At 51.8% G+C, this 13,160-nt stretch overlaps 1 protein-coding gene across 1 annotated transcript in view; it reads left to right on the top strand.

Moving 5' to 3' along the window:
• gins2 (GINS complex subunit 2) overlaps positions 1 to 12,831 on the top strand; it is a 38,321-nt gene extending 25,490 nt beyond the window's left edge. Inside the window, exon 5 of the mRNA XM_072517871.1 lies at positions 12,279 to 12,831. Coding sequence (XP_072373972.1) covers positions 12,279 to 12,365 — 87 coding nt within the window. The 3' untranslated portion in view covers positions 12,366 to 12,831. The remainder of the gene's footprint in view (positions 1 to 12,278) is intronic.
• Positions 12,832 to 13,160: the final 329 nt, after the last annotated feature.

The raw sequence follows: 13,160 nt of genomic DNA, 5'->3' as shown, positions 1-13,160 counted from the left end.
TGTACCTTGTGATGTGGAACTGATGCATACAAATTCTGGGAGTCTTTGCTCTGATCAATAGTCTGTGCAAGTGAGCTGATCTCAGCTGGAATGGCAGCAGCCACAGCTTTATAATTATCCTCAGCATGTCAATCCAGAGGTGAGAAAGTCAGTCTGGAATGCCACTCTTCGTTGCTATGTGACGATCCGCTATGTGGACAGAAACAACAAGCTTTTTTTCCCCCCACTCGTTCATGGGATGCGGGTATCACTGGCAAACGCAGCATTTATTGCCAATCCCTCATTGCCCTTGAGAAGGAAGAGTTATCTGCCTTCGGAACAACTCCAGTCTGTCTGGTGCCGTTAGGGGGGGGGGAGGGCGGTGCAGGATTTTGTCCCAGCGACAGTGAAGGAACAGCTGATGTGTTTCCAAATCACCGTACCGGTTGGAGATGAATTTGCTAGTGGTGATGTTCCCGTATTTCCGCTGCCCCTGTCTTAAGTGATTGATGTTGCGGGTTTGGAAGTTTTCCCGGAGCCTCTTGTCGATGGTACACAGTGGTGCGAGGGTGCAAGATGCATTTTAAGGGGGGCGGGGGGGGGGGGGATGGGGAGCATCAGCATAGTATTGCCACTGGACTGGTAATCCAGAGGCACAGGTTAGTACTCTTGACGCCCAGTGTTTGAATGCATCCCCAAATGATGGTGAAATTAGAATTCAATAAATATCTGGAATTAAAGTCGAATGATGGCCATTGTCATAAAAACCCAGCTGGCTCACTAAGGAAGGAAGGAAGGCCATCCTTTTTTAAAAAAAAAATTCATTTCATTTCATATTGGCATTTGCAAAATTTATAAACAGTTACATACAGTGTTGCCCGTGTTTATTCTGTACAATACAGAAAGGTTTGTCTTTCCTTCCCTTAATTTCCCCTCTCTGGCTTGGCGTGTGGTCCCCCCCCCCCCCCCCCGCCTTGTGTCCTCCCTGGTCGGTTTTGGAGGGGGGTGTTTCATCTTCCTCTCCCCTTCCCCTCCCCCCTTTCTTCCCCCATCAACTTTGGCTGTGTTTCCTCTGCAATTGGCGGGGGGGGCGGGGATCTGCCATCCTTACCTGGTCTGGCCTGCACATAACTCCAGGACAACACAACAATGTTTTGCCATCTCTTAAAAGCACTCTGAGCGAAGGATCTTGCTAATGTGGAAGGAGGCGAAGCCCCCCAGTGTGGAGGCCTGGATAAATGACATGGCTGGGTTCATTTAGCTGGAGAGGATAAAGTTTGCCTTGAGAGGGTCTGCGCAGGGGCTCTATAGGCGGTGGCAACCGTTCCTAGACTATCTCGCGGAGCGTTAGATGAAGTTCGGTCAGCAGCAGCAGCAACCCGGGGGGGGGGGGGGGGGGAGGGGGTCTGCCTGGGGGGCATTTGAGCAAGAGAACACATGAAAGATCTGGAAAACTGGCATGTACGGGAGGAATCCAGTGTACAAAGCTCTGTAACATATATTACCATGTTTATATCTTGCTATGTGCGTTTTCTTTCTATTTTGTTCCGAGGGGGGGGGGGGGGGGGGGTTTGTTTGTAAGGGTGAAAAATTGTGTTAAAAAATTTCAATAAATATATATTTTTTAAAAATTAAAAGCCCTCTGAAATGGCGTCGTAAGTCACTCGGTTCAAGAGTAATTGGGGACGGGCAATAAATACTGGCCCAGCCAGCGATGCCCATGTCCCACAAATACATTTTCTTAAAGTAGTTGAAAGGGGTAAATTTTAAACTGGTGGATAGTGGTACATAACGTTCATTTGTATGGCGCCTTTCACAGGCTCAGGGCCTCTCAAAGTACTACAGCCAATCAAGTACTTGCAAAGTGCAGTCACTGATACAATGTAGAAAATGCAGCCACCAATGTGTGCACGGCAAACTCCCACCGACGGCAATATGACAAAGAACAAATTGGTGATGTTGGTCATGGGATAAATACTGAGGCCAGGCCACTGCTTAAAAAAAACCTCACTGCGAGACTTCCGGTTGCGGCGATGCCCAGCTAAGCCACACGTTTCGGCGGCTCCAGCTCAAACGGACCTTCGGGCTCTTTTAAGAGCCCCAACGGGGAATTTTTCCAGGACGAAACCCGGTGTGGGGTGAGTTAACAGGGAGTCCCCCCCAACGAAAGAGAAAAAATATCGGCGGTGGCGGCTACATCGCGGGGAATCCTCGACGATAGGGACAGGAGGAAAAAAGAAGCAAGATGGCGGCGGAGAAAGCCCAGGCGACATGGGGGCCCGATCAAGACAAATTCTTCAGACGGTGTGTGGAGCTACTTAAGAAAGAGGTGGTGACCCCGATGCTACAGGCAATTGAGGGGCTTAAGGAGGCACAAAGGACCCAGGAGTTGGAGCTCCGCGTGGTGGAGCAGAAGGTGACGGATAATGAAGACGAGATCCTGGGCCTGGCGGTCAAAACACAATCGCACGAGGCGCTCCACAAAAAGTGCATTGAAAGGATTGAGGCCCTAGAAAACAGAGCACGAAGGAAGAACCTTCGGATCCTGGGTCTCCCCGAGGGAGTGGAAGGAGCGGACTGCGGGGCTTACGTGAGCACGATGCTAAGCTCGCTGATGGGAGCTGAGGCCCCTTAGAAGTGGAGGGGGCGCATCGGGTCCCTGCGAGGAGACCAAAGGCGGGAGAACCACCTAGGGTGACGATCGTGCGATTTCACTGCTTTAATGATAGAGAAGTGGTTCTGAGATGGGCCAAAAAGGTACGGAGTAGTAGATGGGAGAACGCGGTGGTACGGGTGTACCAGGATTGGAGTGCGGAGGTGGTGAGAAGGAGGGCGAGTTTTAATCGAGCCAAGGAGGTGCTACACAAGAAGAAAGTGAAGTTCGGGATGCTGCAGCCGGCGCGACTATGGGTCACGTACCAGGAGAGACATCACTACTTCGAAACGGCGGAAGAAGCATGGACCTTTATTTATTTATTTTTAAAAAATATTTTGTTGAAAATTTTTGGCCAACCATCACAGTACATTGTGTATCCTTTACACAGTAATATAACAATATAAATAACAATGGCCAGTTTTATAAACAAGAAATAAATAATATATAAACAAAAACAAAACTAAATGGCAACTGCCTTGTTCCAGATAAATATTCTCCAAAAATATGTTTTAACAGTCCAATATACAATTATCTATAACAACAACCTATACATATTATACTTATATAATAACATCCCTGAGAATCCCTCTGGTTCCTCCCCCCCCCCCCCCCCCTCCCCCCTGGGCTGCTGCTGCTGTCTTCTTCTTTTCCATTCCCTCTATCTTTCTGTGAGGTATTCGACGAACGGTTGCCACCGCCTGGTGAACCCTTGAGCCGATCCCCTTAGGACGAACTTAATCCGTTCCAGCTTTATAAACCCTGCCATGTCATTTATCCAGGTCTCCACACCCGGGGGCTTGGCTTCCTTCCACATCAACAGTATCCTGCGCCGGGCTACTAGGGACGCAAAGGCCAAAACATCAGCCTCTCTCGCCTCCTGCACTCCCGGCTCTTCTGCAACCCCAAATATAGCCAACCCCCAGCTTGGTTCGACCTGGACCCCCACTACCTTCGAAAGCACCTTTGTCACCCCCACCCGAAACCTCTGTAGTGCCGGACATGACCAGAACATGTGGGTGTGATTCGCTGGGCTTCTCGAGCATCTCGCACACCTATCCTCTACTCCAAAAAATTTGCTAAGCCATGTTCCAGTCATATGCGCCCTGTGTAACACCTTAAATTGTATCAGGCCTAGCCTGGCACACGAGGACGATGAGTTTACCCTACTTAGGGCATCAGCCCACAGCCCCTCCTCAATCTCCTCCCCCAGCTCTTCTTCCCATTTCCCTTTCAGCTCGTCTACCATAATCTCCCCCTCGTCTCTCATCTCCCTATATATGTCTGACACCTTACCGTCCCCCACCCATGTCTTTGAGATCACTCTCCTGCACCTCCTGCGTCGGGAGCTGCAGGAATTCCCTCACCTGTTGCCTCGTAAAAGCCCTCAGTTGCATATATCGGAATGCATTCCCTTGGGGCAACCCATATTTTTCGGTCAGCGCTCCCAGACTTGCAAATGTCCCATCTACAAACAGATCTCTCAATTGTGTTACTCCTGCTCTTCGCCATGTTCCAAATCCCCCATCCATTCTCCCCGGAGCAAACCTATGATTATTTCTTATCGGGGACCACACCGAGGCTCCCGTCTTTCCCCTATGCCGTCTCCATTGCCCCCAAATTTTCAGAGTAGCCACCACCACCGGGCTTGTGGTGTATTTCTTCAGTGAGAACGGCAACGGCGCCGTCAGCATGGCTTGTAGGCAAGTCCCCCTACAGGACGCCTTCTCCAATCTCTTCCACGCCGCTCCCTCCTCTTCTCCCATCCACTTACATACCATTGAGATGTTGGTGGCCCAGTAGTACTCACTCAGGCTCGGTAGCGCCAGCCCCCCCCTATCCCTACTACGCTCAATCGCCAGTGCAAACAATAATGGGGACAGAGGACATCCCTGCCTCGTCCCTCTATGGAGCCGAAAATACGCAGACCCCCGTCCATTCGTGACCACGCTCGCCATCGGGGCCCTATACAGCAGCTGTACCCATCTAATATACCCATCTCCAAAGCCAAATCTCCTCAACACCTCCCACAAATAATCCCACTCCACTCTATCAAATGCCTTCTCGGCATCCATCACCACCACTATCTCCGCTTCCCCCTCTGGTGGGGGCATCATCATCATTACCCCTAGCAGCCTCCGTATATTCGTATCCAGCTGTCTCCCCTTCACAAACCCAGTTTGGTCCTCATGGACTACCCCCGGGACACAATCCTCTATCCTCATTGCCATTACCTTGGCAAAATCTTAGCGTCTACATTTAGGAGGGAAATAGGTCTATAGGACACGCATTGCAGCGGGTCTTTTTCCTTCTTTAGGAGAAGCGATATCGTTGCCTCCGACATAGTCGGGGGCAGCTGTCCCCTTTCCTTTGCCTCATTAAAGGTTCTCATCAGTATCGGGGCAAGCAAGTCCACATATTTCCTATAAGATTCGACTGGAAATCCATCCGGTCCCGGAGCCTTCCCCGCCTGCATACTCCTAATTCCTTTCACTACTTCCTCTATCTCGATCTGTGCTCCCAGTCCCACCCTCTCCTGCTCCTCCACCTTAGGAAATTCCAGCCGGTCCAGGAAGCACATCATTCTCTCCGGGGGCTGAGCTTCGTATAATCTTTTATAGAATGCCTTGAACACTCCATTCACTCTCTCCGCTCCCCGCTCTATCTCTCCTTCCTCATCCCTCACTCCCCCTATTTCCCTCGCTGCTCCCCTTTTCCTCAATTGATGGGCCAGCAACCTGCTCGCCTTCTCCCCATACTCATACTGTACACCCTGTGCCTTCCTCCACTGTGCTTCTGCAGTACCCGTTGTCAGCAAGTCAAATTCTACGTGTAACCTTTGCCTTTCCCTGTACAGTCCCTCCTCCGGTGCCTCCGCATATTGCCTGTCCACCCTCAGAAGTTCTTGCAGCAACCGCTCCCATTCCCTACTCTCCTGCTTTCCTTTATGTGCCCTTATTGATATCAGCTCCCCTCTAACCACTGCCTTCAGCGCCTCCCAAACCACTCCCACCTGGACCTCCCCATTATCATTGAGTTCCAAGTACTTTTCAATGCACCCCCTCACCCTTAGACACACCCCCTCATCTGCCATTAGTCCCATGTCCATTCTCCAGGGTGGACGCCCTTCTGTTTCCTCCCCTATCTCCAAGTCTACCCAATGTGGAGCGTGATCCGAAATGGCTATAGCCGTATACTCCGTCCCCCTCACCTTCGGAATCAACGCCCTTCCCAAAACAAAAAAGTCTATTCGCGAATAAACTTTGTGGACATAGGAGAAAAACGAGAACTCCTTACTCCTAGGTCTACTAAATCTCCACGGGTCTACTCCTCCCATCTGCTCCATAAAATCTTTAAGCACCTTGGCTGCAGCCGGCCTCCTTCCAGTCCTGGATCTCGACCTGTCCAGCCCTGGCTCTAGCACCGTATTAAAATCTCCCCCCATTACCAACTTTCCCACCTCTAGGTCCGGGATGCGTCCTAGCATGCGCCTCATAAAATTGGCATCATCCCAGTTCGGGGCATATACGTTTACCAAGACCACCGCCTCCCCCTGTAATTTGCCACTCACCATCACGTATCTGCCCCCGCTATCCGCCACTATGGTCTTTGCCTCAAACATAACCCGCTTCCCCACTAGTATAGCCACCCCCCTGTTTTTCGCATCTAGCCCCGAATGAAACACCTGGCCCACCCATCCTTTGCGTAGTCTAACCTGGTCTATAAGTTTCAAGTGCGTCTCTTGTAACATAACCACGTCTGCCTTAAGTTTCTTAAGGTGTGCGAGTACTCGTGCCCTCTTTATCGGCCCGTTCAGCCCTCTCACATTCCACGTGATCAACCGGGTTGGGGGGCTTTGTACCCCCCCCCCCTTGTCGATTAGCCATCCCCTTTTTCCAGCTCCTCACCCGGTTCCCACGCAGCTGTGTCCCCCCCAGGCGGTGCCCCCCCGCCCACCCCACCCCATTCCGACTCCCCCCTCTCCCCAGTAGCAGCAACCCAGGAACTCCCCACCCCCCCCCCCCCCACCCCCCCCCCCCCCCCCCGCTAGATCCCCCACTAGCGTAGTTACACCCCCCATGTTGCTCCCAGAAGTCAGCAAACTCTGGCCGACCTCGGCTTCCCCCCGTGACCTCGGCTCGCACCGTGCGACGCCCCCTCCTTCCTGCTTCCCTATTCCCGCCATGATTATCATACTGCAGGAACAAAGCCCGCGCTTCCCTTTTGGCCCAGCCCCCTATCGCCAACGCCCCATCTCCTCCACCTCCCTTCCTCCCTCCACCACCACCTGTGGAAGAGAGAAAAGTTACCGCATCGCAGGATTAATAACATAAAACTCATCTTTCCCTCCCTTTTTCCCCCCTCTTCGCCCCCCATACTCGCCCCACCACTTTGTTTCAAACGTTCTTTTTTAATAACCCGCTTATTGCAGTTTTTCTTCCACAATAAAAGTCCACGCCTCATCCGCCGTCTCAAAGTAGTGGTGCCTCCCTTGATATGTGACCCACAGTCTTGCCGGTTGCAGCATTCCAAATTTTATCTTCTTTTTGTGAAGCACCGCCTTGGCCCGATTAAAGCTCGCCCTCCTTCTCGCCACCTCCGCACTCCAGTCTTGATAAACGCGGATCACCGCGTTCTCCCACCTACTGCTCCGAGTTTTCTTTGCCCATCTAAGGACCATCTCTTTGTCCTTAAAACGGAGGAATCTCACCACTATGGCTCTAGGAATTTCTCCTGCTCTCGGTCCTCGCGCCATCACTCGGTATGCTCCCTCCACCTCCAGCGGACCCGCCGGGGCCTCCGCTCCCATTAACGAGTGCAGCATCGTGCTCACATATGCCCCGACGTCTGCTCCTTCTGCACCTTCAGGAAGACCAAGAATCCTTAAATTATTTCTCCTCGCGTTATTCTCCAGCACCTCCAGTCTTTCCACACATCGTTTATGGTGTGCCTCGTGCATCTCCGTCTTCACCACCAGGCCCTGTATATCGTCCTCGTTCTCGGCAGCCTTTGCCTTCACGACCCGAAGCTCCCGCTCCTGAGTCTTTTGCTCATCCTTTAGCCCTTCGATCGCCTGTATTATCGGGGCCAACAGCTCCTTCTTCATTTCCTTTTTAAGTTCTTCCACGCAACATTTCAAAAACTCTTGTTGTTCAGGGCCCCATGTTAAACTGCCACCTTCCGTCGCCATCTTGGTTCTTGCTTGCCTTCCTTGCCGCTGCGCCAAAGGATCCACTGCAATCTGGCCACTTCCCTCTCCTTTTTCCATCCGTTTCCAGGGGGGATTCCCTTCTGGTTTACCGCACAGTGCTTCTAGCTGTTAAAATTGCCGTTGGGGCTCTTATTAAGAGCCCAAAAGTCCGTTCCACCGGGAGCTGCCGAAACGTGCGACTTAGCTGGTCATCGCCGCACCCGGAAGTCCAGCATGGACCTTTATTAAAGACGAGAAACTGGATCGGAACTGAGGGACTGATATTAGAGGGAAATGTCACTGTCGATGTATATAGAGATGTAAATTGGGAAGGGGGGGGGCACTAAGAAATGTGGGCGCCGGTGGGGGGAAAGAAGAGACATAGGCGGAGAATGGAGAGGGAGCTGCGCCATAAGGGGCGGGACAGCTAGAGAATATGGAGCCTACTGTCCTTGTTCCCGTGCCAGAAAGGTGATGGCGGGAAGGTAGGCGCAAGGTAGATGGGAGTTCCCCACACGGCGGGGTCAAGGAGTGAGCGGGAGAAGCCGGGGTCAGTTGAAGTCAGCTGACTTTCGGAAGTAACATGGGGGGAGCAATCACGCTAGATGGGGATCTGGCGGGGGGAGGGGGGGGGGAGGATAACTGGGTTGCTGCTGCAGAAATCAAAGGGGAACTGGCTAAAGAAAGGGTGGTCGGGGCTGGAATGCACCACCTGGGGAACGAGTGGGAGCGCGGAATCGGGACGTGGGACTGGCCTAGAGAGGGGGATGTCTAGTTGACGCGGGAAGGGGGCAGGTAGCCCCCCAGTGCGGCTGATCACGTGGAACGTGAGAGGCCTAAATGGACCGATTAAAAGGGCCCGAGTGTTCGCGCACTTGAAAGGACTGAGGGCAGACGTGGCTTGCTTCAGGAGACGCGCCTGAAGGTGCTTGACCAAGTTAGGTTAAGGAAAGGATGGGTGGGACAGGTGTTCCATTCAGGGCTGGATGCAAAGAATAGAGGGGTGGCCATACTGGTGGGGAAACGGGTATCATTCGAAGCTAGGAGCATTGTAGCAGATAGTGGAGGCAGATATGTGATGGTGAGTGGCAGGCTGGAGGGAATGGAGGTCGTGTTGGTTAATGTATATGCCCCGAATTGGGATGATGCGGGATTCATGAAGCGGATGCTGGGACGTATACCGGACCTGGAGGTAGGAAACTTGATAAAGGGGGGAGACTTCAACACCGTGCTGGACCCAGGGTTAGGTAGATCCAGATCTAAGACCGGAAGAAGGCCGGCAGCGGCCAAGGTGCTTAAGGGGTTTATGGACCAAATGGGGGGAGTGGATCCATGGCGATTTGTTAGACCGAAGGCCAAGGAGTTCTCCTTCTTCTCCCATGTTCACAAGGTGTACTCCCGGATAGATTTTTTTGTTTTGGGAAGGTCGTTGATCTCGAGGGTGGAAGAAACTGAGTATTCAGCCATACCTATCTCGGATCATGCCCCACATTGGGTGGACCTGGAACTAGGAGAGGAGAGGGAGCAGCGTGCACTCTGGCAATTAGATGTGGGATTGTTGGCGGATGAGGGAGTCTGTGGAAGGGTGCGGGGATGCATCGAGAGATACCTGGAGGCCAATGACGACGGGGAGGTCCGAGTGGGAGTGGTATGGGAAGCACTAAAGGCGGTGGTCAGAGGAGAGATGATCTCCATCAGGGCCCACAAAGGGAAAACAGAGGCCAAGGAAAGGGAAAGATTACTGGGGGAGATTTTAAGGGTGGACAAAGAATATGCGGAGACCCCGGAGGAGGGACTGTACAGGGAGAGACGACGACTCCAGACGGAGTTCGACCTTCTGACCACCAGGAGGGCGGAGGTGCTGTGGAGGAAGGCACAGGGGATGAGATATGAATATGGGGAAAAGGCTAGTCGCCTGTTAGCCCATCAGCTGCGAAAGAGGACAGCGGCGAGGGGGATAGGGGGAATTAGAGACGAAAAGGGAGCTACGGTGCGAAGAGCAGGGAAGATAACGAGGTGTTTAAGACCTTTTACGAAAGACTTTATAGGTCCCAACACCTGGAGGGAAAAGAGGAGATGCGGCAGTTTTTGGACCAATTAAGGTTCCCGAGGGTGGAGGAGCAGGAGGTGGAAGGCCTGGGGGCACCAATTGGGGTGGACGAGGTTACCAAGGGGCTAGGGAACATGCAGGCAGGGAAGGCCCCGGGACCAGATGGGTTCCCAGTGGAATTTTATAGAAAATATGTGGACTTGCTGGCCCCGCTGTTGGCGAGGACGTTTAACGAGGCCAGGGAAGGGGGGACTCTACCCCCGACAATGTCGGAGGCGACGATATCGCTAATTTTGAAGCGGGATAAAGATCCGCTGCAGTGCGGGTCCTATAGGCCTATTTCACTACTAAATGTGGACGCCAAATTGCTAGCAAAGGTGCTGGCATCGAGGATAGAGGATTGTGTCCCGGGGGTGGTGCACGAAGACCAGACAGGATTCGTAAAGGGGAGACAACTAAATGTCAACGTGCGACGGCTATTAGAGGTGATAATGATGCCCCCAGTAGAGGGGGAGGCAGAGATAGTGGCGGCAATGGATGCAGAGAAGGCATTTGATAGGGTGGAGTGGGAGTATCTATGGGAGGTGCTGAGGAGGTTCGGGTTCGGAGACGGGTTTGTTAGCTGAGTCAAACTCCTCTATGGGGCCCCAACGGCAAGTGTGGTCACGGGTCGGCAAAGATCGGAGTATTTCCGACTAAACAGGGGAACAAGACAGGGATGCCCACTATCTCCATTACTGTTCGCGTTGGCAATTGAACCACTGGCCATGGCGCTGAGAGACTCCAGAAAATGGAGAGGGGTGATTAGAGGGGGAGAAGAACACCGAGTCTCACTCTACGCAGATGACCTACTGTTGTATGTGACGGACCCAGTGGGGGGGATGACAGAGGTCATGAAGATATTGAGGGAGTTCGGAGATTTCTCGGGATATAGGCTTAACATGGGAAAGAGTGAACTTTTTGTGATACACCCTGGGGACCAGAGTAGAGGGATAGATGGCCTGCCTTTAAGGAAAGTGGAAAGAAACTTCCGATACCTGGGGATTCAGATAGCCAGGAGCTGGGGAACCTTGCACAGACTTAATCTGACACGACTGGTGGAACAAATGGAAGAGGACTTCAATGGTGGGACATGCAGCCACTGTCACTGGCGGGTAGAGTGCAGGCAATTAAGATGATGGTCCTCCCGAGGTTCCTATTTGTATTCCAATGTCTCCCTATACTGATCACTAAGGCCTTCTTTAAAAAAAATAGACAGGAGCATCACGAGCTTCGTGTGGGCAGGGAAAGTTCCGAGGGTAAGGAGGGGGTTCTTACAGCGTAGTAGAGACAGAGGGGGACTGGCGCTGCCGAATTTAGGCGACTACTACTGGACCGCCAATGTGGTGATGATCCGTAAATGGATGATAGAGGGAGAGGGAGCGGTGTGGAAAAGATTAGAGAGAAAGTCCTGTAAAGGGACGAGTCTAGAGGCGCTGGTGACGGCGCCACTACCGTTCTCACCAAAAACATTTACCACGAACCCAGTGGCGGCGGCAACATTAAATATTTGGGGGCAATGGAGGCGACAGAGAGGTGTGCTGGGAGCCCTGGTGGGGTCCCCAATTAGGAACAACCATAGGTTTGCCTCTTCCTCGTGTACCAGGCTTAGCCTGATTCAATTTAAGGTGCTACATAGAGCACACATAACGGGAGCAAGGTTGAGCAGGTTCTTCGGAGTGGAGGACAAGTGTGGGAGGTGCGGGGGAAGCCCGGCAAACCACACACATATGTTTTGGTTGTGCCCGGCACTAGAGGGGTATTGGAGGGGAGTGACGGGAGTGATTTCGAAGGTGGTGAAGGTCCGGGTCAAACCAGGCTGGGGGTTAGCTTTATTTGGAGTTGCGGATGAGCCGGGAGTGCAGGAGGCGAAAGAGGCCAATGTCGTGGCCTTTGCGTCCCTAGTAGCCCGGCGTAGGATTTTACTCATGTGGAAGGAAGCGAAACCCCCCGGACTGGAGGCCTGGATAAACGATATGGCGGGGTTCATAAAACTGGAGCAGATTAAGTTTGCACTGAGAGGATCGGCTCAAGGGTTCACCAGACGGTGGCAACTGTTCCTCGACTACCTAGTGGAACGTTAGAGGGAAGATAGATGACCAGCAGCAGCAACCCGGTGGGGGGAGGGAGGGGGGAGGGAAAAGTTTCATTTTATGTTATTGGGTTAGTTTACTATGGTAGTTAGTTACTCTTTATTAGATTGTAGTTATCATGTTACTTGTACTGTTAAATTTTCTTTATGTTTGATGTGTAAGGGGAGAAAATTGTGAATGAAAAATTTCAATAAAATATATTTTTTAAAAAAAACCTCACTGCTTTTCATCACAGTATTAACATGAGATTGTTTTTTACATCTGCCATGACAGGGTTTAACACCTCATCCAAAGTCCGGCACCGCTGTCAGTGCAGCATCTCACACTGCACTGGAGGTGTCGGCCTACATGATCTGCTGAACTTGGAGGCTTTTGGTTGACGAGCACCGCCACCGAGCCGCAGCGAACACCCCCGTGGATGTCAGGTGGAGGAGGAAAGTGAAAATTGAAAGGGAAGCAGGAAATAAAAGAAGCCGCCTTGTGTTGATGTAAATATGATATACGAGGCACTGCTGCTCACAGAGATATGCTGTTTGTGTGCCCTGGTGAGGCAGAGCTGTGTACTTTATGTCTAATCTAAAGCCTTTACTGAAGGAGCTGTAAAGTGGTTTAAAATTGCATGCTGCTACACCCAGCAGCATCCATCCCTCAGTCGTGTCACTTACTGCTTGGTGTGGGTGAGTGCTTCTCTGCTACACTCTGTAACTTCACTAAATACCTTTTGATGGATCTGTGGGTGTCCCCGCTATCTGACTCAAATCTGGATGAGTGCAACTAAACATTGTCTATTTGTGCACAATTCACACAAATGTGTTCAGTTGATTGACACACTCAAAGTATTCTTCTTGGTTTTGTAATGATCTTTAAAAAGTGCACGTTATCAGTAGCGAGTAAAGTGCCTGAGAATTCTCTTTAAAAACAACAATACCTAATGGTCGATGAAAAACAGCTGCCATGTTATATGGGGTTGGGTAGCTGATATTTATTGTGCAGTACACACCAAGCGAAAAATCAATCCCAGTCACTTCCAGTCCTGCAAACAGGAATGGCAGACTTGCACTTATATAGTGCCTTTCAGGAAGCAAAGAATCGTACCCCCCCCCCCCCCCCCCCCCCCCCCCCCATCTGCATCAATGGTGCCGAGATGGAGATGGT

The sequence above is a fragment of the Scyliorhinus torazame genome, chromosome 10 (assembly GCF_047496885.1).
Source record: "Scyliorhinus torazame isolate Kashiwa2021f chromosome 10, sScyTor2.1, whole genome shotgun sequence".
In the NCBI taxonomy this organism is placed as follows: domain Eukaryota; kingdom Metazoa; phylum Chordata; class Chondrichthyes; order Carcharhiniformes; family Scyliorhinidae; genus Scyliorhinus; species Scyliorhinus torazame.
Note: the sequence above shows the minus strand (reverse complement) of the source record. Positions and strands in the feature narration are given on the sequence as shown.